Here is a 25,338-nt window from a genome sequence, read left to right on the forward strand (position 1 = left end):
GTCTTTTGTAACCGACCACGACAGCGACGTTACATCATCTCTATCGTTTGAAATTCAACTTGCAAGAAGGAACTTGCTGAATTTCCTCAAAAATTTCTCTTTCCACGATGGTGAATTTCAAGACAAGGACGCGTTACCGATGAACGAGATATGGATGATGACATTCCATTTGCTAAGCCTTTTCGTGAAATACGAAATTTTTTAGACGGATGTATATATATATATATATATATATATATATATATATATATAAGAATAGAGCAGTTTTTTTTTAAATTAATGTAACAAGTTTCTTCGATAATAAGAATTAATGAAGTATGAATTGTAATGTAGAGAATAAAGAATAAAAACATTTTTTGAAACTTATTTATAGATTTTGTACAACAATATAATTAATGAAATACCAATTATAATATATATATATATATATATATATATATATATATATATATATGCGTATGTAAGAATAGAGAAATATGATGAAGAAGAAGAATAAAGAAATCTGTTGAAATTTATATTAAATTTCCTTCGACGTTATAATTAATGAAATATAGATTGTGATAACAATGATAAATATAAATGTTCATATATAGTTTTGATGATTGTTATGAAATAAATGTATATAATTAAGAAAGATAAGTTAACTTTTTATTAATATATGTTGATACTTTTTAAAGAGACTTGAAAAACAAATTTACATGTTCCGAGTGATTATATTTTTTATATTATTATTTCTCTCAAAGGAAAGATATTTTTGAATATTACTTTATATAGAACATATATTATTAAAAGCTGCTGTCCAGTAGTTTTCATTTACATACAATTTTCTGTTCTAAAGTTTGAAACAAACAACAGCGATCCTTGAAGTTTTAATAATATAACAAAGTGTGATATACAAAAGGATATCATATGATGGGAGTTATTTTTAAAAATTTGTATCAAATATTTTCTTATTAAATTAGATATAATTAGGTTCAATCGAAAATTTGTAAGTATTTAATATACTCTATTTTCGATTGATGATATTGAAATATTATTATATGAGTATCCACACTGACATCTCAAAACAATTAATGAAAATTTTAACGAAGAGATTAAAATTAGAGTAACACAAATAGTCGAATTGTAATGCTAATCACAAAGAATTAAATTCGTCTTTGTAGAAATTTGAATTGATTCGTATGTAGAGAGAATAAATAAGGTATATATATATATACCGAAAATCTTCAACGTCCAATAGAAAGCCGCTTATATTTCCTACAGTATTCAAAGACCAGGATCTGAACATCAAAGACAAGATTACGTAGGATTTGTCCATTTGAAAAATGGCATTCACATTTATGATTAAATGAAACAACGTATTTAAAATTTAGACTACTAAAAATTACAATTCTTGCTTCAAGAAAGTAAGAATAACAACAATCTTTCCTTAAATATGAATTAAATTTATCAAATAGACTAAAATACAAAGGATCATATTCTCTTATCGAGCATTATTTAAGAATGTTATTCCAATACCAGGTCAAGCTTATTTTTATTTAAGATATCGAACAATTTTAATGATCCCCAGAATCATCGTCTTTGATATCTGGAAATTAAGAAAAAAATTCAAAAACTGCATCGAGATATTGATCGATCCTTATGAAGTTATCTTAACTTTTAACCAGGTTACAGTGTTGGACGCGTGATATAAAAAAAAAAAAGGAAAAATATAGAGAGAAAGAGATATGGCGATAATTCAGTACCATCGTTTTTGATATTTCGAAATTAAGAGAAAAATTCAAAAACTGTATTGAGTTCTTGATTGATACTTATTAACCTATGTCGGATTATAATCAGATTATAATCGTAGTGCAGAAAACATATACATACGTACATACACATATACACACATATATAAGAGAGAGAGAGAGAAAGAGAGATATACGGAAATACAGGAGAACAGCAACCAAGAATTATTACGCTTTTTACGAGACATTAGTAAATATTCGGGTTGAGAATAGTCGTCGGTAGTACAATGTAACCGGAGGGTAGGTAGGTGAAGGAGAGTTTAGGTATGGGGGTCAGTCGCAGGAGTCAAGAGTGAGAGGGATGAAAAAGGGATGATAGAGGGTGGAAAAGAGGGATGGGAGGGGATTTGGAGGATGGTTGCTGCTGAAGTGCTCCGGTGGGGTATTCATCTCGAAAAGAGGAAGGACGAGAGTTTCAGGAAGAGGAAAGCTCTGACTGCAGCACGCAGTTAAGTTCATCCTCCAGAATGGAGAACAGTAACCTTTTGCACCGACTCGCGTATGTTCTTCAGTTCTATAGCAAGCTATATACGGAGAAGAGATATTACGTGTATATAAGGAGAATTACTTGGTCCCCTTAACCTCCTCCCTTTCCTCCTCCCTCTCCTCCTCCTCTTCTTCTTATTCTTATTCTTTTTTTTTGGTTTTGTTTTATTTTGTTTTGTTTTGTTTCTTTCCTTCCTTTTTCTTTTCTTTTTTTTTCTTCTTTTTCTTTTTTCTCTTTACTTCCTCTTCCTCCTCTTTCTTTTTCTTTTTTCAATCGAGTAGCCGTTTATCTACGTTACCTATACTACGGCATAACTGATGGCTAACTCTCTAGTATATACTAAGCAAAAGGAAAAGAACGATCCGCTGTTTTCTTTCTCGCTGTCGTGCAGGAAAAAGTACAAGAAAAATAGGAAAAAAATCTCCAGTAATGGCAACCGCGAGGAAATATCTTTTGGAAGTGGCCATTTCGCAGGACCACGGTCAAAAGTACTTTTACTGTCTGTTCTCCTTTATTTCTCCTTTTTTTTTTCTTCTTCTTCTTTTTCTCGAGCGTCCATTTTTAGAAAATGTTTGACGTTCTGAGATTTCTTTTTTCAATGACGTCTTGATTACTTGGAAACAATCTTTTCTTCATTTATTCGATCCATAACATAGTCATATAGATTTTTATATCAAATTCATTTTAAGTACTTCGTATTAGTTTTTTTTTTTTAGAGTGATGAGGAAGAAGAGAGAAAGAGAGAGAGAGAGAGAGAGAGAGAGAAAGAGATATTATAATAATATTAATAAACGATACATCTTTATTATATTCGATCATATTTATTAATTTGATCGTCAAGAAAATCTATGAAAGCGATTTGAAACTATATTAAACGATATGTTATATATTTTAAATATAAATAACAATAATACATTACTAGAATAATACAATTCGTTTTGATAACTCTTATCACGGACATATAAGGAAATATACGATTCTAACTTCTCCGTCCACCATTCTCTCTCTCTCGAAACGAACGAGCTCGAAACAAAATGATTTCTAACGAAGATAGATAAAAGAAAAATTTACTTCTCTCTTCTTCTTTTTCCTTCTTTCTTTTCTTCTAATCACTCATTCATATTTAAATAATCCAACGAATAAAAATCCTTTATTAATCATTAACATCGAACAATATTCGAATCGTTCTTGTTAAAATTCTCGTTATTTTTATAGAAACTTTTATGAGAACTCATTTCGGATAAGGGAACCACAATATCCATACTTTTTTTTCGAGTGTTGGTATTACAATGCAGTCGAAACGAAAGAAATATGAAAAAAAAGAGAAAGAGAGAGAGAGAGAGTGAATGAGAGAGTAAAAGATAGATAGACAGATAGACAAAAAAAAGAGAGAGAGATAAGGATAGAAAAAATATGGAAACAAAAAGATAGAAGTAGTCGATTGAGAAAAAGTTTCTTCGACAATGGCGAACAATGGACCCACCCCATGGGTTATCGCATTCGAAAGAATAATTTCGAAGTGGTGGTATCCCCCAATGCAACGACGTTGGTTGAGACAAGGAGTGGACGGGAAAAGGGTGGGATAGGGTTCAGGTAGGGTTGCGAAGGGGAAAGGGAAAGGAGAGTTGTAGCGAAGGTACTAACACCACTACTATCGTAGACGACGAACGGATTAAAACTTTCTCATTCGGCACTGGAGATAATTGGTTTAGTTATTGGATCCTCGAACTGAATCGCGAATTCAGCAACGCAGTATCGCGTTGCTTTCCTCGCTTTTCGCCCTAAGTAGTGTGTGTATGTGTAAGTGTGTGAGTAAGAGAGAAAGAGAGAGAGAGAGAGAGAGAGAGAGAGAGAGAGAAGATAGAAGTCTTCGTGTTTCTCACTAATCCCACGCTATCTTTTCTGTCTGTCTTTCTCTCTCTCTCTCTCTCTCTCTCTCTCTCTCTCTCTCTTTCTCTTTCTCTCTCTCTATCTCTCTTTCTCTCATTTAGTTCTTTTTTTTTTATTTATTTTACCACGAAATAGAATGCCTCTGGGCCCGTCGTCTTTCGATAACCGCTCTCGCAAAGTCGATCTCTAGCGAAACTAGAATGTTAGAGGAAACAAGAGGAGAAGTAGACATTTTCAAAAGTTCGTTAAAATTCCATGGTGGATTATGAAAAAATTCTTAATCGCCATCGGGAAAAATGTTCCAATCTTGAGAACGAATGCAAGAAAGAAAAAGAGAGAGAGAGAGAGAGAAAGAGCTTTATAAGTTTAATCACTTTCGCGAGTAGAGGAAGGTGAGATTCGCCGAGTCATAAAGAAAGCTATTAACGAGCGTTGGAGTGTATAGAGTATCCTCTTTCTCTCTTTGTCTCTCTCTCTCTCTCTCTCTGTTTTTTTTTCTATTCTCCTGTGTTCTCCCTTTTTTTTCTTTTTTTTTCTCTTTTTTTTTCCTTTTCCTTCACGACGACACAACACAGCACACAATTCACCGTGCACGGTTTAGTCAACGAATTTCTTTTGTTTCCCCCAGACTCTTGCATTCAGGCCAATGCAAAAGGACAATCATGGTATGTATGTGCTCATGTCGCATGTATCCACGTAGGATGCATTTTTACGTTGACGAGCACTATTGCAAAGTCTCGAAAGACGAATGAACATGGCCACGTACTCGTTAGAGAACGACCAACCTTAATTACTATTGTACGAAGCATTTTCCTTTGAGGCACTTTACACTTCGGGACCCTTTTCGAAGTGTAAGCTCGAAAGCTAACCAATACCAACGCCTTTTTACAAGAAGAGAATTTACGATTTACTGAACTAACATTCCATATCATTTATGATGATTAATCATGAATAATCGTTTCTATTATCTCGTAAAAAAAATTTTAGAAAGGATTAACATTGGATTTTTTTGATCAAATTTATTCTTACTATTACATTTTTAATATTAATCAATGATTAATTTAACTCGATTAATAATAAATTGAATTTCTGTTAGAAGTCGAATCGAATTGTTCGAGATCGAAGAAAAATCGTTAATCTTGCAAAGTATTTAAATAACAAACGAGTATTAAAGTAAAAAGCGTGTGTTAATCAACGATTCGTTAATAAATAAATAAGGTCATAATGATCGTCGATAATTACAATTATTAAATTATAAGAATTAATTCATACTGAACTTATCAATTAATTTAACTAAATTTCTATTATGACTCGAATAACGAAAAATGTTTTTAATCCTTTCAAATATTTAAATGACAATAGATATTCCAAGATGCAAAACTTATTGCAGATGTAATTCAAAAATTATTAATTATTATATAAATCTGTATTATTAGAAAACATATAATAACAAAATTGTTAACAAATCGACGATGTATATAAAAATCGATCGTTTATAATTACAAATTTCGTTTAAATTTGTAATCGTTTAAACATTATTCCAGAAAAAAATATTTTTCTTTTTATTAAAAATAAAAATAAGAAAAAAGAAAGAAAGGAAGAATGAATGAACGAATGAAATAAGAATAAAACGAAGATAACAGATACGCCGTATTCAAGCCATAGAAGTTCTATGTATTTATGTAGTACAATAGTTTGAGAGATGCCAGTATGTAACATTATCTAGGAAACTAGCACTGGTAACTAGCACTTTGGAATTGGTACTTTGGCATAGCTTCGTAGAGAAAGGGTACCATCGAGACGTAACACCATAGTCGTCGTCAGCGTCGTCATCATTGTCGTCGTAAAGAGGTTCGTCCTTATGACGATGCAGCAAGGATATTATAAGTTAGAGCCAATAAATTGCACCTAATTGCAATGGTACAATGCATTTCACGGTAGCATTCTCAAAGATAGCCTCGCGGTTTCGCGTTTCAATGAATAAACTGCAATTGCAAATTCAAGTTCCTCGTTATCCAAACGATCATCTATAAATCCTATCTCTCTCTCTCTCTCTCTTTTTTTCATTTAAAAAGAAATATTCGTTAAATTGTCATCTTTAATTTTGATCGAACGAATATAAGAGGACACACTTTCTTTTTTATCTCTTTTTTCTTTTTTTTTATCTGTTATAAATCGCTTTCGATTATCTTTGCTGAAGAACTGTTAACTTTGTGAAGTAAAAATTAAAGTTGTTATTATTACGTTGGTTATTTTGTAAATTAACGGAGATAGAAATAAATGTAGCGAAAATATGCAAATTTCTTTTCTTTTCTTTTTTTTTCTTTTTCTTTTACGAGTAATATGTAGAACAATCCCCGGTAACTTTTACTCTTTGAAACGTAGATTCTTTCCTTCTCGTTTTCATTTTTTAAAGATAATAAAATTAAGATAAATAACGCGTTTTTTTATTACTCATCTCGTGACAATTTGGTTTTGATAGTCGAGAATCGCTTCAAAAACATTGTAATGTTTTTTAGTTATCTTCCGAACGAATAAAAATAGTTATTATATAAAAAGGTCACTTGAGTTCTTTTTCTTTTTTTGTAACTAATATAACATAGAATAACTTGATACGAATCTAATTGAAATATTTCTAGAAACTTGATATCACGAATATGCACCCGCATACATTTTGTATATTTCAAAAAATAAGCTATAATATTTAATTTATAGTATACGCCCAATTCATGTGTCGCTTATATTCCATTATTCCTTTTCTTTTTACAATTTTTTAAAGAAATCTAAAACATAGGATAACTAATTTGATCATCAAACGGACAATTTGGAAATTTGGTTTCGACGAAGTTGAAATATTGATATAAAATTTTTGACTTATTATAATCAATGCAGATGAGAAATCCTCGTTGAATTTTCTATGAAAGTGGAATACGTGAGATTTGCTTGCAGGTAATGATAAAATGAGATGAAAGATGAAAAGTTTTCTCTCTCTTTCTCTCTCTCTCTCTCGCCCTTCAAGATTTCTCGAGGGTACGACCTACTCAATTTATCTTTCGACGACGTACTTGATTTCGCTCGATTTCGTCTTTTGTCACTGTCATTTCACGTTCTTAACTATTAAAAAATATTTTTTCTCATAGATATCATTCGATATAATTCGATAAAGTGATAAGAATCATTTTAATAAAATGATCTCTTATTTTTATTTTTAATTAATATATTCAAATAAAATTTTATTCGAACATATTTATTATTTATCTCGCGAAATCGGCAATACAAGTAGATGAAATTAAAAATTTTACGGGAATTACGGAAATTAATTATCTTTTTCGTTTTCTTTCTTTTTTTTTCCTTTTTCTACGGCGATTAAAACGAAATTCGTTAGGCGTGAAATATCACGCATAATAATTTTCACGAGTTAATTATATACCAATTTTAATTCTTTCTTTCTTTTTCGTTGGTTAAATTTTCAAATATTTAACTATCGAAAATAATTCGGTAATGATTAAAGATAATAATTTCTATCTTCGAATATTAATTCTATCTTTTCGCAATACTAAATATTATCATATTTAGAGATATAGAAATCTTATAGATATTAATCAACATTATATAAAATTGATCGATAATAATATCTATTTTATGTAATCAATCAGCTGAAAATTTTTCAATATTCCCTTATTTAAATAATTCAATAATAACATACGTTATTTAGCATTTCCATGAAAAAAAAAACCTATTACAGAAGATAATCGAAAAATATATCTTACAAAATTCTTTCGAAATACGTCTAAACAATTCAATGAACGTATAATAATTTAATTAATACGATAATATTTGTAACCCGTTTCTCAAATCTTGATTATATTTAAAAACGTTACGTTCTTATCGTTATTTTTTCGATTTCACTTTAAATTACCGAGATAACACTTTTGTAAAAAGTCACGTAATCCTCGGTACAAATCTATCTGTCTTCCTCTTTCAACGATTTTTCACTAGGAATCCGAGAAATACCTACTTCGTGCTTAGATAAGCACAGCGAACATTTTTGTGCCAAGCTTTACCGCAAGCTTAAGTTTTAATACCGGTGAAGTAAACGGTGGCATACAGTGGTTGACCTTTCCAAAGGTTATCTCTACCGATCACCTTTCCTTAGTTCGTCCTTTCTTCTTCGCTGATTTTAAAGAATGGAAGACATTCAGAAACAACGAGGTTTTGTTTCCTGAGTTAAAAAGCTCTGCTTTTTTATTTTGACGACGAATCTACGAAATAGAAGTAAAAGATAGTAATGACAAAGCTTTGTTCATAATTAATCCTCGTTCTAATTACTCCGAGGTAATTTCAACGAAATAACGAATGAAAAGCTCGGTATAAATAATTAATTTATATTTAACCGTGATTTTTATCTATTAAAATGTTCATAATTAATAATTTCGATTATTAAATATATATATATATAATTTTCTTAATCGATAATTTTATATTTATTTAACAATACAACAAATATTACAAATATTATAACGTTTTAGTGTTAACTAATAAACTAACTATGATTTATTATATCTTATTCATCTTTCATATTACTTTACATTACTAATAAATAAATCAATTTCTCCATTTTTATAAATACAGATAGACGCCCTATATAAATCATCTGACAAAAATATATATATATATATATATATATATATATATATATATATATATATACATACACATACATTTATATACGTAGCAAATATGTATATACATATATAAAATTGACCCTTAACCAAATCAAACACGATCCCGATATCAGCCCGCATAGAGGATTTAAGTACGGTAAAAGGGATAGAGAGAAAGATATTCAGACCCTTTCTTTTCTTGGCATACGTGTAACACGCGAGTCTTCGATTTTTTCGCTTACGTCATGAGGTCGAACAGAGAACCCAATTTACCTTTACTTCCCCTCTTCCCCCATTCTCTCTTTTCCGTTCCTTTTTCTCTTTACGAACGGAATATCCTCCCTCTCTCTTCACCCCTTAGTTCTTTTTTTCTTTTTCTTCAAGGTAAACACCCCATTACGAAGGTCGCACTTTTTCGACGATCAAATTGGACCGATCGTGAAACGGATGCTTACCTATCGCTTGACTTATCATCAACCACCATCCTGAGCTTGGATAAAAGAAAAGAGAGAGACAGAGAGAGAGAGAGAGAGAGAGAGAGAGAGAGAGAGAGAGAGAGAGAGAAGTGCAAACGAGGTTTAAGTTGTGTGAAAATGATAAGAAAAAAACGATCGTTTCGTTAATGCGTTACTTCATTTTAACGCGATATACTCCATACACCTACATCACCGATATAGGCCATTATTCTTTCAGTAAAAAGCAGTCAACATCAAAGGGATAGGTCCGTCCTTGAAAAATCCACATCTCGCAGATTCTTCTTCTTCTTTCTTTTTTTCTTTCCTTTTGTCTGTCTTTTTTCTTTTTCTTTTCTTCTTTATGCTTCGAAACAATGTGTCTTTGTTTATGCGATCGAAAGTCTTACATTTCTCATGAAAGAACGAGAAAAAGTTAAGTGGTGCGAACCTTCATTGTCAGAAAAAAGAGAAACCCTTTTATTTCTAGATTATCACGGATCAAGCGAATTAATAAATCTTTCGATCGAACGATCGCGGTTTCGATTCGATTTTAAAATGAACTCGCTCAATTAATTGTTCGATCTTTGTTAAACTAAACAATAACGAAGCTTCGCTCGTTAAAATTTGTTACACAAATTTTGAAAGAATCATTACATCAAATACTTAATTAAATGAACATTTATCTTTACTCACGTAATCAATGACAAATATCTATTTATCTTTAAATATCTTTAATATCTGTTTTATCTAATAAATTGCGATAGTTAATTACAAATACGTGCGATTAATGAAAAGAAAAAAAAAAAACAAAAAGAAAAAATCTACGATAAGCGATAAAACAAAACAAGATAAAAAAAAAATAATCTCGCTGATGTATGCGCGTGTTTCAATTTGTAATTTTCAGCTTGCCTCATAGCTTTCAGCGACACCGTAATTTCAACACATAACTATTTATACGTCTAGATATAATTTATGTCTTATTTTCTTCCGAAGGGTCGCCAACCAAATCCAGGAAAAAGTTGAAAGTAAAATAAGATAAAAAGGGGAATGAAAGAAACAGAGAACACGTTTCTAAAGTTTTCCAACGAGGTTGGCGATTTTAACAATGATTCCGTAGAGAGGTAAACTTTAATTGGAGCGCATAAATATGTAACGGGGCTCTCTCTTTCTCTTTCTTTCTCTGTCACTTTTGCGCTCGCGCGTTTTTTTAAAAGCACCATAGTTGTTATGTCCAGCCGCGTTAGAAACGGTTACGCGTAAGCGTTTTCCCGCTTGCGGCATTTTTATTTTCCCTTTAACGAGCCAGGACGCACGACTGTGATTTTCATAAGCTTGATACACATACAGATACATAAATACATATACACATATCAAAACGGACATATTACGTCCGACATATGTATATATGTATATATATATACATATATGTAAACCACCATATGTGTGTACGTATATATAAGCTTATGTAGTTTAGTGATGTTCTCTCTAACTCGTTGATTCTGATCGCTCGCTTTCGCTTATCATTTAGCTTATTTCACTGAGAATTATCTCGTACGCGAATCGGACATAGAAAGACCCGCCTACGAACATAATTCATTCTACGTATTCTACTTCCACTTCTATTCTGTATGTATCGTGAAAACGTAAACGAGTTTCTATCGAGATTCATGTTTCAATGCGAAAAGATATACACAACAAACACACACACATATACATGTAGATATATAAAGAAAAAGAACGAAGGATGTTCATAAGATGACAAAAAAAGATTCAATCATATGAGATTAGTATTGATACAAACAAAACGCATACGAATGCAACGAGACAGAGAAAGAGAGGAAGAGAGAGGAAGAGAGAGGATTAATCGATCCGGAAAGAGATGAAAACGTGAAAAAAGGAAAAAATAAAAAGAAGGAAAAAAAGAACAACGGAGAGAGATAAACGAATGATGGGTTCTCTAGAGATCCTGAAGATTATACAAATGGGAGTGCAAACGAATCGCTTGGTTGAATACGAGAAAAGAAAGATAAGGAAAGTTGAAAAGAAGGATACCTCCAAAACGCGTTCTTCTATGTCCCTAATGAAATCTAAACAAGACGGTTCAAGTCGTTTGCATTTAAAGCTTTCGAAGTATCGCTTAGCTTTTTTCTTTTTAGCGACTTGGTCACTTTCTCTCTCTCTCTCTTTCTCTCTATTTCTCTCTCTCTCTCTCTTTCTCTTTTATTTTCTTTTTCATTGCAAGTCAAGGTTCCTTTCGACTTAAAGGACTAATCGAAAACGAGACTCTCAAAGAGCCTTTGATAATTAAATAGAAATCACGTTGCTAAGCCACGATTGCACATTCGAGAGAGAAAACAAGAGGATAGAGAGATGAAGAGATAGAGAAATAGAGAAAGAGAGAAAGAGAGAGAGAGAGAGAGAGAGAGAGAGAGAGAGAGAGAGAGAGAGAGATGAGAGATCTGTGGTCGTCTCAGATAGGATAAAATGTAGAGAGTAGTAAAGGAAAACTGCTCCAAGCAAGTTTTCCTCTTCGTGAGAAGATAAATAGAAACGAAAGCGAAGAGAAGACTGGAACGCGGTATTAACGGTGAAGAACCGTCGAACGAGACAGAGAACATGAATAAGATAGGAATAAAGAAAGAGAGAGAGAGAGAGAGAGAGAGAAAGAGAGCTAGATAATGACACAAGAAAATTCTTTTTATCTGTAGCTTCTTTTTTTTCTTTCTCTCTTTCTCTCTTTGGCTCTCTGTCTTTCTTTCTTTCTTCTTTCAACAACGATAAATCTTGAACGCGTATTTACAGCTACGAGAAAGACCCGTTAACTCTCGGTAATGGCTCCGTATTAGTTCCATTCGAGATCGCGAAACTTTCGTTAGAATTGGGTCTTTGAAGATCACGTTCATTGTTGTTCCGCAATAAACTCGATGTCTCGACCATTTGATTCTTCTCCCTCACTCTCTCTCTCTCTCTCTCTCTTACTCTTTCTCTTTTTATTTGACTTTGTTTGTTTGTTTGTTTCTTTCTCTCTTTCTTTCTCTTTTTTTCTTTATCCAAAAATAAATTAGATCTAGATAAACCATTAGATCAGAAATCGATCGGAGCACGTCAAAATGGAAAGTTTTTATCATCGGATCCTAGACGAATCACGTTCAACGAATCGTCGAAAACTATTAAAGGCTTTCCCGACAATACAACAGGAAGAGAAAGAGAGAGAGAGAGAAGAAGAGAGAAATAGAATGAACGTTCGCGTGTATATATCGTTTAAAGGTCGTATCGAAAAAATTTCAAGCTTTTTTGAGCTTGCAATTCCGAGGATAGCTTCGTGATGTTGCTCTCTCTTTCTCTATATCTCTCTATCTATCTTTCTCTCTTCATCACACATGTATTCCAAAATTACACGCTCTGTATCGATATATATATATATATATATATATATATATATATATGTGTGTGTATGTATATACACGCGCGTATACGCTTCGTGGCAACATCCATATCGTCCTGCAGTTATCATTTTCACCGCGCTCCAGATACCATAGCTGATAATTGATATCCACGCGAGAAACGAGGGACTCGACGAGTAATTTATTGTTCCACGCTTCGTGGTTCGTAAAAAAATTTGGCATCGGTTCAGATCGTTGTAAAATACTCCCTCTCTCTCTCTCTCTCTCTCTCTCTCTCTCTCTCTCTCATACACTCTTTCACTTTCTCACACACTCTCTTTCTCTCTCTCTCTCTCTCTCTCTCTCATTCACTTGATTTCTCGCGAAGTTCGAAAACAAACGATCGGATCGATGTAATCTTATTAAGCACGCATCGTTTTATTATTTAATCGTCAATTTAATAGGTATCAATTAATATTCGCGACGTTCGTAACATGCAATAGGAAAGACTGGCTCTTTAATCGATCAACCATGACTTGTTTGCTCTCTCTCTCTCTCTCTCTCTCTCTCTCTTTCTCTCTCTCTCTCTCTCTCTCTCTCTCTCTCTCTCTCTCTCTTTAGCCCTCTTTCATAAAGTGTTAAAAATAAACGACACGAGATATTTCGCACGCTCGACAGCTTAATCCCTCTTGCGTAAGTCGCCACGGTAAACAAATTTTTTGTACACCCTTCGCGGTGATCCTCCGTACCTCGTTCGCATTTGTCTTTCGTGTGGAACATTCATCTGTGTGTATGTGTGTTTGTATGAAGGGGAGAAAGAGAGAGAAAGAAAGAGAGAGAGAGAGAGAGAGAGACAAAGATGAAAATAGAAGCACGTACGATGGGTCACAAAAATATTCGGACATTTTTTGAAATTGTGTAACCTCTTTCTAGACGGTTGCAAAGTGCTCTAAATTTTTTTAACTTGAAACGGAGAAATCGTTGTGCCATGTCAGGTATGCGGGGAATGGGGAGGAAAGAAAAAAAAAAAGAAAGAAAAAGGAAGGAGAGAACAAAAAAAAGAAAGAAAGAAAAGACCAGACGTAAGTAAGTATGTGCTCTAGTACCGTTAAAAAAACCAAATGAATCTCTTTAATAATTTTTGATTAAGAGCTTCACGTTTTTATCCCTTTTCTTTCTTTCATAAGCATTTCTTTTTCTTTCGAGAACGTCTAGGTATTTTATTTATTCCGCTTGCTTTATATTTAATCGCGACATTTAAAAATATCTTTGTACGGTTTAAAGAAATTATTGAATCCTGAAGAATCTATATTCTTAATTATTACATATAGAAATATAGATATTGTAATACTCGGTGTTTTATGATTTCCGAGTGATTAAGATCATTCGAATAAACGCATAATTCTTTTCAGTCGAACAAAAATAATTTCATTTCGTTGAACGATTAAATATTTTCGTAACACACCTATATACGAATACACACATGCGATAAAATAAAGAAATAATTTAACTTTCATAAATTGGTAATCCGTTCGATTCCTTTTTGTTTATACACTGCGTCGAACGATTCCTGTATTTCTCGTTAAATCAATGAACAACTGTGAAACGAAATACAAATCTCTCCTACGTGTTCAATTAATAACAATATCTCCGTTACTTTACTTTTATTGAAATCAACGACTGAAAGCATAGAAAATCAAAGTCCCTTATATCGTGTCTGTTCTTTTCTGAAGCTCTCCCATAACGCTTTCTCTTTCTTTCTTTCCTCTCTTTTCATCCCTTTCTCTCCGTTTGCATTAAACTTTGAAATTTAATCAGAAGGAAGTATACTTCTACGAAATTAAGATAAAAAATTAAAGGAAGATAAACGTTCATCTATCTATCCCATGAGTGTAACCATTTTTGACGAAATGAAAATTCGCTTTAACATTTCAAATGAATTTTCACTATTAACGATGATACTTATTGCGTATTGATGATTCAAAATTAGACAAATAAATAAACAAACAAACAAATAAATAAATATATATATTAATATACGATTTATTATCATAAAACAAAAAATATATATATGTAATTTATATACAATTTATTATCATAAAACAAAATAAATGTTAAATATAAAATAAATATGAGATTTGTTATAATCATCTTTACAATGCTAAAACAGATTTTGTTAGTTAATGAGACACAAGTATCGTACTCATACGTTTAACTATAGTTATCACTATCTACTAATTAACGTAAAACGGTGGGTTGTTATTGTACATTGCGAAACTCGTTAGCGAAATATCCTGTTGTAAGTTATAACGATCATTTTCTCTGTCTCTTTCTCTTTCTCTCTCTCTCTCTCCCTTATTCTCGCGTGCATGGTTTAAATTATTCTCCAACGTTGCCCCAATGTAATGCGCAAGCTCCCAATACCGATGAGAAGTCGAAGTTGAAATGCAAAGAGAGATAGATAGAGATAAAGAGAGAGAGAGAGAGAGAGAAAGAGAAGGAGAGAGAAATGAAGATATTAGGAATTCGTACATGTGCTATTTCGTGCGGTTATATCTGGATTTAATAGCGAGATAGAGACAGATAGATATATATATATATATACATATATAGAGAGATAGAGAGAGAGAGAGAGAGAGATAGAGAGAGATAGTAATGCATATTCCACGTACGTTATGTGTTACCCCACATCTCAGACGATCTAATTCTGATAGCACGGCGAAACCTTTGCCGGAAACTTTTCCGTCGAATCTTTATGCGATTAAAGTTGAAATACGTCGTGTATTAATCTTGAAAATATACGTTTCGACTAGACTCACGTATGTATTTAGAATGCGTCTCTATATAGAATTTAGTTTTCTCTATTCCCTATCTTTTCCATGAAAGAGATTAATAATACACGTTACGTCTATTAACAAATTTATTCGATTTCCATTCGTTATTTAATTATATAAGAGTTAAACGTTTAGAAGTTATTTAAGCGCGTTTAGAAGTTTCAGTTCAGTTATATAGTTATTTAGTCATTTAGAGTTATCGAATTATCTAAATTTCAATCGCGCCTCAACTTCATTACCATTTCGAATTTACTTTTCCACGTCTCTTTATCGTTTTTTCATTTCTATCATAGATGTTACTCGATTTAAATTCGAAATATAATTATTTATCATTCAACTATGGGATTAGAAGTTGTTTCAGTCGATTGAATTATTTCATTCGTTTAGAATTTTTATTCCTTTAATTTGGATACTTTTATCGCAATCGTTTGTAATAGTTGAAATCGTTATCATTTGTCGTTACTTTTTACGGGGTTGAAAGAAAAAGAGAAAAAGAACAGAGAAAGAGAAAAGTGAAAACGATTGAATAATAGCATAATAATGATTATTCGTTAAATACCTGCTCTTTCTATCACCCAACCCCACTTTCGCAAAAAAAAAATAATAATAAATCTCGATATTTAATAATAAAAGTTTAATTCTCATCGTTATTTCTTTTCTCTCTCTTGTTCCATCCTTAATTGGCTTTTCTCCTTTCTTTCTTTCTTTCTTTCTTTCTTCTCTCTATGGGAGTACATTAATACACATTAAAAGTAATTTAAGTTACTCGAGTAGATTTTATTTCAACGTAGATATTTGTCTGTTTTCCATTATTTACGTTTAATATACAGCTGTAAATTTGATCGATACTTGGACTCGGTACATAAATTTCTTCATTCTCTCTCTCTCTCTCTCTCTCTCTCTCTCTCTATCTATCTATTTATTTCTCTCTATCTCTATCTATATCTATCTCTTTTCCTCGGAGTATTACACGTCATATCGAAGAATATCAGTTCCTCGGGTGAAACTCTTTTCTATTCGATGTTCTAGAATCGGGGATAATCACGGTTCGACGGGAATAAAGTCGTTCGAGCTTTCAATGGAGCGTCTCGCGGAATCGGATCTTCCATTGTGTTATATATGTATAAGTTCCTTTTTTTTCTTTTCTTTTTCTTTTTTTTTTCTTTTTTTTTTCATTCAGAGAGAGAGAGAGAGAGAGAGAGAGAGAGAGAGAGAGAGAGAGAGAGAGATGTATATATTCAAGAATTCGATGCCTCTTTTCTTTCTTCGCGTTTTTCTTTCAGACGTACAAGACAGTCGACGAAAACGCATAGATATGTAAGTAGATAGATATGTATGTGTCAGTATATATATGTGTGTGTATTATACATATATATGTATGTATGTATGAGAGTGCAGCAAATCCCAGATGACATGCACGGCACGACCATCGTTCCTTTTCTATATTTCTCTTTTCTCTATATAAGTTTTTTTTCTACATCCCTGAAAAACGTAGAATCTCTCCCAGACTTTATGGATTTTCGAATACGACAAATCGAACGTGAGAGATACGATTTCGTTCCCCATTTTCTACCACCTTCCCCCCACTCCTCAATCCCTCCATCGAATTTCGCCCGACTCATCACCCCCGGTGCATTACATAATAAAAAAGAGAAAAAGAAGAGAAGCAAATTCTTCGACTATCACGAACATTTACGAAACAGAAAAAGATTGCATTCTTTGAGGGAAACGCATTACTCACTTCTTCGGATTTTCCACATTTTTTTCTTTTTTCCTACGTATATCCATCCTCCACGCGTTCCATCGGGTACATGACTAACTCAATACGTCCGACGAAATATCGATTTCTCATTGGACGTACGAACATATGATATCTACATACCTAGCTACCTACATACCTATATATATATCTATATATATATATATATATATATATATATATCGCATGTATTTTACTATCATAGAAGACATACTAAAAAAAAGGAAAGGGATAGGAAAATAGTACGAGCAAAAGTAGAAGTAAGACAGACTGAAAGAGAGAAAAAGAGAGAGATAGAGAAATAGAGAAATATATATATATATATATATATATATATATATATATATATATAGAAAGAGAGAGAGAGAGAGAAAGAGAGAGAGAAAATGAAAGAAAGAAAAGATATACCCGGAAGCACCTGGCTGAGGATTTGCATGGGACAATATCTCGCGACTGATTTATTCTCGAAGAAAAAAAAGAGAAAGAGAATGATAAAGAAAAAGAAAAATAAAGACAGACAGACAGAGAGAAAGAGAGAAAGAGAGAGAGAGAAAGAAGAACAGGCGTATTCGTAAAATTTATTTCCTCTGCGCCTTATGCGCCTTCTGCGAAATAAAGGAAGTTCACTACTTCTTCCTCTTCCAGTTCCTCTTTCTTCTTATTTCTTCTTCTTCTTCGTCCTCCTTCGTTTCTTCTCTTAGCCTGTTCCAGTTCAGACGCCCTTCCGTTCACTCTTTTTCTATCCTCTTACATCCCTGTGAACCCACCCACGCGTATTACCCAACTCGAATCAAGAATGGCGGTGCTTCGTCCTTTATTGCCGCTTGTATGCAGGGAGCGGCTTCGACGTCGTTCTACGATCGAAGGTATAGATCCCGAATGAGTATGAGAGAAAAAGGGAGAGTGAGAGAGAGAGAGAGAGAGAGAGAGAGAGAGAGAGGAAGATAGAAAAAGAGAGGAAAAAATAAAAGACCACTGACTTGTCCTCGCAAAGGCTCGACGCCATTTACGAGCTTTACCGTTCGGTTTATCGCCGCAACTTTGACTCCTCTTGCGAAGAGCTTCCACGATTTACGACCGACGTAAATTCTCTACTCTATTTACTCTTTTCTCTTATTCTCTGTCTTTCTTTCTTTCTCTGTCTGTCTCTTTCTCTCTTTCTCTCTTTCTCTCCCACTCTTTTCTATTTTTCTCTCTCTCTCTCTCTCTTTCTGTATCTATCTATCTCTTTTTCTCTCCCGCCCTTTTCTATTTCTATTTCTCTGTCTCTCTCTTTCTCTCTCTCTCTCTCTCTCTCTCTCTCTCTCTGTCTCTCACGCCCTTTTCTATTTCTTTCACTGTTTCTGTTTCTATTTCTCTTTCTCTTTTCTTCTCCCACCCTTTTCTATTTCTCTTTCTTTCTCTCTCTCTCTCTCTTTCTCTTTCTGTTTCTATTGTAAAAATATCAAGAAAAAATCATTTAACTTTACGTGACGTCATGTAACTTTTTAGGATACAGCCTTATTGATATTTCGTCTATCCTTTTAATTCTTGGACGATCAATTATCGAATCATTACTCGTTTCGAAATAAGAAATTCTTCAGGTTTTTATTTGTTATATTAATAGAATATATACATATATATGATTCGATAAATATCGTAATAATTTATATAAACTATATTATAAAAGAATAGTTCGAAAGAAAAGAAAAAGGTGAAATTATACGCTCAGATACGAGGAATTCAATTTTCATAAAGTTCACCTCAGTAATTCAGTACATGAGGTCCTTCGAACGTCTATCATGGTCACGAAATTAAATTATGTGGGTTATTGTAAAATCCGTCCGATGCTGGTTACTTTTTATCCGATATTGTTAGCTAGAAGATGAAAAATGTTCTATAATACATGTGTGTATGTGTATATATATATATATATATATATATATATATATATATATATATATATATATATATATTCACTCTATCTCCACCGCTTTTGTCGAACATCGCTGAATAGAGACCTTCGATAGTTATGGATATCGAATAGTAGGTATTGTTGAGCAAAGTTCACCGACATGTGCACACACATATATATATAAATTATTTAAAAAAATTATTCTTTTTCTTTTTTAATTTTTCTTCCTTTTTTTTTAAATATCGAACACAACGAAAAAGTATGGTTCCAGTGTAGTGTCGAACGAGAGACGTGAAATAAACGAATAGAAGTATTAGAATAACACGAGTGAAAATGAGAGAGGTGAGAGAGAAAAAAAATAAGTCGATATTGGATTGTTTTTCATTAAAAAAATATGTAGCCTGCTGGAATAACTATCGGAATAAATACATTTGTAATTTAGGACTCTATCCAGATAGAGAGAGTCTTGACTCACCCACCGTTCAGAACGTGGACCAGAACGCTCGCTGATTCAGCCGTGGACGGGGCACACGTGTAATTTCCAGAATCAGCTGGCAACGCTTTCGATATTAAAAGACGCGAAGTTCGCGTTTGCTTCTCCGTCACAACATTGATCCCACCTCTTTGACTGTAATTGATAACGTGATCGCCCTTGTACCTGCGAACAGAAATTTCATTCTGTGTTTAGAAAAAAAGAAAAAAGAAAAAAGTGAAACAAGAAAAACGAGGAATATATGCGATATATGTTGCATAAGTGAATTGAAAATATTTCTTCTTTTTCGTTTTTTTTTCTTTCTTTTTTTTTAAGAAATCCTAAAAGAGTCTACATTGTTTTTAACTAATAAAAATATACATATATGTGAGTGTATTATACACTTATATGTATTGTCGCAAAATGTATTAGTTTTGTGCATATACTGAAACGGAACATTTAATCGAGTTCTCTTTCTTCTCCAAATTGTTTTTTCTTTCGTTTTTCGTTCCTTTTTCTTATTTAATTTCAGATCTCATTTAAGATGAAAGAGAATAAAATATATTTTTGATACTTGATGTTTCTTTTTTCTTTTTTTTCTTTTTTGTTACAGGTAAAAGTGCAACGCACACGACGATAAAGATTTCTTCTGCATGTAAACGATCTATTTAGTCGAAAGTAATTCTTGCAAAGTGATTAGCAACGTTTAAAGTTAAAGTATCTCAGTCTTTGATAATCGGAAACCCTTGGGAAGAGTTTCCAACATTGACGATGACCAAATCCAAACACCGATCGATAATAACCAACAGTATAAAGTTTGCGAAATATCAGATATATTAAATTTGTCGTAAACTATTGGACGCCCATGTTCACGAACATTTAGTAAAGCTTAGTTACTATTCGTCTCAAACTTTCCAGACGACCCAATATTTGCTACAGTAGTTGCATTGTCAGCAAATATTCCTTTGAAGTGACGTCTCCGTACTATTATATAAGTATAAAAGGTGTCGGCTTGTGTAAGAGTCCGTGGAATTGCCCGACAAATTGGAACCTTCTACAAGCGTCGAAGATAAAAAAAAGAAAAAAGGAGACTGTTAAAAGAAAAAAAAACTCGATAATTAAACGCAACTAAATATAATTCTTTCGAAATTTATCCCAACGAGAAATAAAAGAAAATTAAATAACTGTATCGATAAAAATTAATAAAAAAGTACTTCCATAATTTATAAAGATTTTGATCTAAAGTTTGTATGTGGCTCATTCAATGATATCGATTTCAACGTAAAAAGTTCAACGTAAAAGAGAAAGAGAAAAGAAGAAAAAAGAATATGTATTTTTCACTCTACAAAATTTGCGATCAATTATCGTTGTATATTAATCAAAAAAAGAAAAAGAAGAAAGGAATAAGTAATTAACGTTATAGAAAATAATGGATTGTGTCGAGTCGTTCAACTTCTTTTCTACGTTTTTATATTCTTTTTTTAAAATTATGAAAAATGCAATCCCTCATAAAATTTCGCGACATGTCTATGGTTATATCTTCTATATAATTTATTTTCGAAGATTTAAGGTTCGATAAAATTGTTTCGAAATAGAAATTATTAATATAGACTCACCAATAAATAAAGGATGGCGGCTCCGGTGTTTGGAGTACGATGCAAGTCAGGTTTATGTCGCTTCCACTTTTGATGTACAATTCCGAATTGCCATTGATTTTCGCTTTCGACACTGCCGAAATAACGTGTACAGATATATATATATATATATATATATATATATATATATATATGTATATATACATACATACACACATATATAGATATATATGTGTGTATATATGTTTATATAGATAGATAGTGAATTTAATTCTACTGCGTACTAAAATCACTATGCATGCGGTTTATATCGTAAGAGGTGGGACCAAACGATAATTGATTTAGAGCTAGGTAAGCTATACGAAACGCGGTATTGTAACTTGCTACGCCATCACTAGTACATGTATATATAATATATACATATAGGTATGTATGTATATATGTATGTATAGAGAAATCCTTTTCATGTTTTATTTTAATCAACATTGTCGACTATCGTATAACATTTAGAAAAGAATAGAAATTCATCTATTGAATTTTCTTTGACGAATTAAAAATTATTGATTGTATTGATATTTCGGAATATTTTTGAAAGATAAAACTTTTAAGAAATATACTTGCCCACTACGCTCAAGTTAAACGCTTGACTGATTTTCGGTTCGGTCGAGACTTGGCACTCGTAGGTCCCGCTGTCTCTGACTTGCGGTGAACTAATTTTCAAGGTCCATTCGTCGCTTCCATCGCCGTGTAACGATTGAAAGCGTTGATCGTTCGTGTAAGTTAAAATACCTACAGTGAGTATGTGAAGGTCTCGTTTTCTTATCCATGAAACCTGTTGGAAAAGAAACAGAAATAAAAGAGAAGGAAAATTATGAGAACAAGTAATGTCAAATATATGCGTAATAATTTGTTTCTAATATTGTGCACAATTTATATTATAATATTTAATATATATATATATGTATATATATATATAAGTATATTTTGTTTTTTTTCTTAAATAAGTAGAAGTTTCTTAAATAAGTTCCTGTAAATAATATAGGAACAATAATAATTCTTATAGTAATTTTGCCAAAAGAAAGAAAAAGAATTGAAAAATGTATAATTTATAGTAATTATAATTAATTAATATTTATTATTTAAATATAAATCTACTTTACATATAATTCTCTCTCTCTATATATATATATACACATATGTTTGATAAGTGATATATAAAATAAAAATATATTATTTAACGTTTACTGTTTGTTTCTATAAATATACATATTTCATATATTCATATATATATATATATATATATATATAAATAAAATAAAATGAAAACTTTTTATAACAATTTCATTAAAACTTCGAACGTACTTCCATATACAAGAATGATCAATTGGAGCATGCTTATTAAAGTTAACCATTTTTTTTTTGTTTTAAATTTTTTTTTTTTCTAACCAAGAACTACAAATTTTCGAATACAAACGAAAAAGTTCTTTTTTGTTCGCTCGGAGCTACCATTCGGGCGATGAAAATTGAGCATAGGAGACGAACAACGACGATGCGCAATAAAACGACCGCAACGAGAGAACGACCGCCATTCTACGTCGAGTCGGAAACGAGTGCGAGAGCGAAATTGCAGAAAAGTGAAAAAAAGAAAAAACAAAAACAAAACCCTAAAAAAAAAAAGAAAAACAGTCAACAGAACGTTTATCGGACGATACACGACGATTGCGAGCACGATTTCCTATCGTTTCTCGACGTAGTTCACGCGAACATTGATGTTTTTCTGTGACGAGAATTGGAAAGTGTTACCACCTTTGCACCTTTTGCACCCGTCAAAAGGATTTTTGTCGGGTTTTGCGAGGATTAACCCTCTATAGCGTCTCATGTGACACTTTGAAGTCACGTTCTTTTTTTTGTTTTTTCTTCTTTTCGTTTTCTTTAGCTTTCGTTTTTTTTCTCTATTCTGTGTTTTTTGAATTAATCGTCCTTCCTCGTCGTAAAATTAAACGTTTCCTTAATATTTGAAAGTCAACGAGATTGTTTTAAATATAAGCTGTATTTGTCAATAGTGAATTATATAGTTAAATCATAGTGTAACATAGTGATATTATTTTTACTGTATTATATTACATGTTATAGTTATAACACTATTTTAATATACTATTTAATATACAACGAATGCTCATTTTATATTTCATTTTATTTGAAACTCTAATGGTAATTTTATTTAATTAACAAAAATGAATCTTCGAATCTACCTATTATATTATAAATTTATATAATATAATTAAAAATAATCGATCGAAGAAAGACAAACGATTTAATAATTTTTTATCAATCCTTTTACCTAACAATACAATTAATTCCATAGTAAATATTATATTATTCCAAAAAAAGAAAAAAAAAAAAAAACTTTCCTCCTTAATGTCACATATTTGTTCAAGATATCGGATACGAAAAAAAAAGAGAAAATTTTTTTTAACTACAGAGAATGTAAATACCAAAAAGAACTTAGGCGTGTCTCGAAATAAGTTCCAATAATTTTTACGATTTTTATCTAAGTCTTAAGTTGATGAAACAAATTCAATTTTAAATAGATTCGATCATCTCGTAAAGAATAAAGAACGTATTTCTTAACTGCTTAGATAGTTTCTATGTTTCTGTGTTTCTGTGTTGTGTGTTTCTATGTGTCCGTATCGAGTGGACACTAGCGAAATTTGATTTATCGCCGATTACGATCGGTGATTGGAGCACGACGGCATCCTGGCGCGTCACCGAGCTTGATGCATGAGTTCAAGCGATAACGCGTGATGTCGAGCTGTTCTATCATTCTCTCTCTCACTCTCACTCTCACTATCCACTCTCTCTCTCTCTCTCGGCCTCTCTGTCTTTGTCTTTCTCTCCGTGTGTGGATCTAGCTCTTTGTCGAAGCTCTGTCACATCTACGATTCACCTATCCGCGAAATTACGTCAAGAGTGAACGCGTGCCGATCTCGAGCAAACGCACAAGATTACGTCATTAGAATCTAACGATTATCTTGCCTTAAACTGAGACCCTACAAATAATTAATCAGACAAATGGATCATCGTGATGGTTAATCTTTTGAGAGATCAAGTGAGAGAGAGAGAGAGAGAGAGAGAGAGAGAGAGAGAGAGAGAGAGTCTTTCACTTTGAACCGTAATACGAATTATGAATTTATAAAGAGAAAGAAAGAGAGAGAATTATTGTTAGATCATACTTTAGAACCGAATATAAATATAAATATGAATGGAAAATGAATTTAATTAGATAAAAAGTATAGAAAATGTTTCTTTCTAATCGAATAAATTCGTCTATGTATATATATATTCTATATATGTAGATATGTGTACGTTCGAATAAAAATTTTTCCTTCGGTTAAATCTCGAATTTTCTAACGTCAATTCTATCGCATATATCGCAATTTTCAATGATTCTCGAGAAAGTAATCTTTTCAAATCGTTTCACTCTAATACGTCTAATACGATTTCTAGCAAGATTGAATTGTTCCGTTTTTTTTCTCTTTTTTCTTTTGCTATGAGAAAGTAAATGAAAAAGAAAGGGATGGGATTGAAAACTTACAGCACGATCGCCAAGATTGCGTACTCTGCAATACAAGTAAGCGGTTTGGCCGACCGTCGTCGTTGTTTCTCTTTTGGTTGTGTTATCGAAATATGGCTGACTAAATGGTTGCTCCCAGTACGAAGAATGATGCTCGACTACCGAACCACCACTTTTCGACGCACATTCTGAAAGCAAATAGAAAAGTAATTCGTTAATGAATGAATATATCGACTATACGCCTTAATAAATATTTGATTTTTTTTTTTAAGTAACATTTTTATATTCGTCGATTGTTTTATATTAATTTTCGTTCGTAATTTACTTTACTTTTTCTTTTTTTTCTTGTTATTTAACGCCATTTACCATCGTTCAAGAGATAAATTTTAATTATGTTATTTTATATTTAAAATATATATTTTTATTGTAAGATATTAAAAAATATTGTTGTATGATATTACACACACACACATATATATAAGAAATTTTTATTCCCACTATAAACTAATACATATTTTTAGTTCATATTAATTACAATTGT

The 25,338-nt window shown here is 32.1% G+C and overlaps 1 protein-coding gene across 14 annotated transcripts in view; it reads right to left on the reverse strand.

The window, feature by feature from the left end:
- LOC127069665 (hemicentin-1-like) overlaps positions 1 to 25,338 on the reverse strand; it is a 266,624-nt gene that overhangs the window by 17,685 nt on the left and 223,601 nt on the right. For 12 of the 14 annotated variants that reach the window (XR_007783656.1, XM_051006912.1, XM_051006911.1 and 9 more), the window contains 4 exons: positions 24,819 to 24,985; positions 21,845 to 22,055; positions 21,245 to 21,356; positions 19,636 to 19,814 (listed from right to left, as the gene is read on the reverse strand). Coding sequence is in view for 12 of the 14 variants with exons in the window: in XM_051006912.1 (XP_050862869.1) it covers positions 19,636 to 19,814; positions 21,245 to 21,356; positions 21,845 to 22,055; positions 24,819 to 24,985 (669 nt within the window). In the remaining 2 variants the exon portion in view is untranslated. Of the gene's footprint in view, positions 1 to 19,631; positions 19,815 to 21,244; positions 21,357 to 21,844; positions 22,056 to 24,818; positions 24,986 to 25,338 lie in introns of all 14 variants that reach the window. The other 2 variants (XR_007783657.1, XM_051006917.1) reach the window with 1 other exon arrangement.

The sequence above is a fragment of the Vespula vulgaris genome, chromosome 16 (assembly GCF_905475345.1).
Source record: "Vespula vulgaris chromosome 16, iyVesVulg1.1, whole genome shotgun sequence".
Lineage (NCBI taxonomy): Eukaryota > Metazoa > Arthropoda > Insecta > Hymenoptera > Vespidae > Vespula > Vespula vulgaris.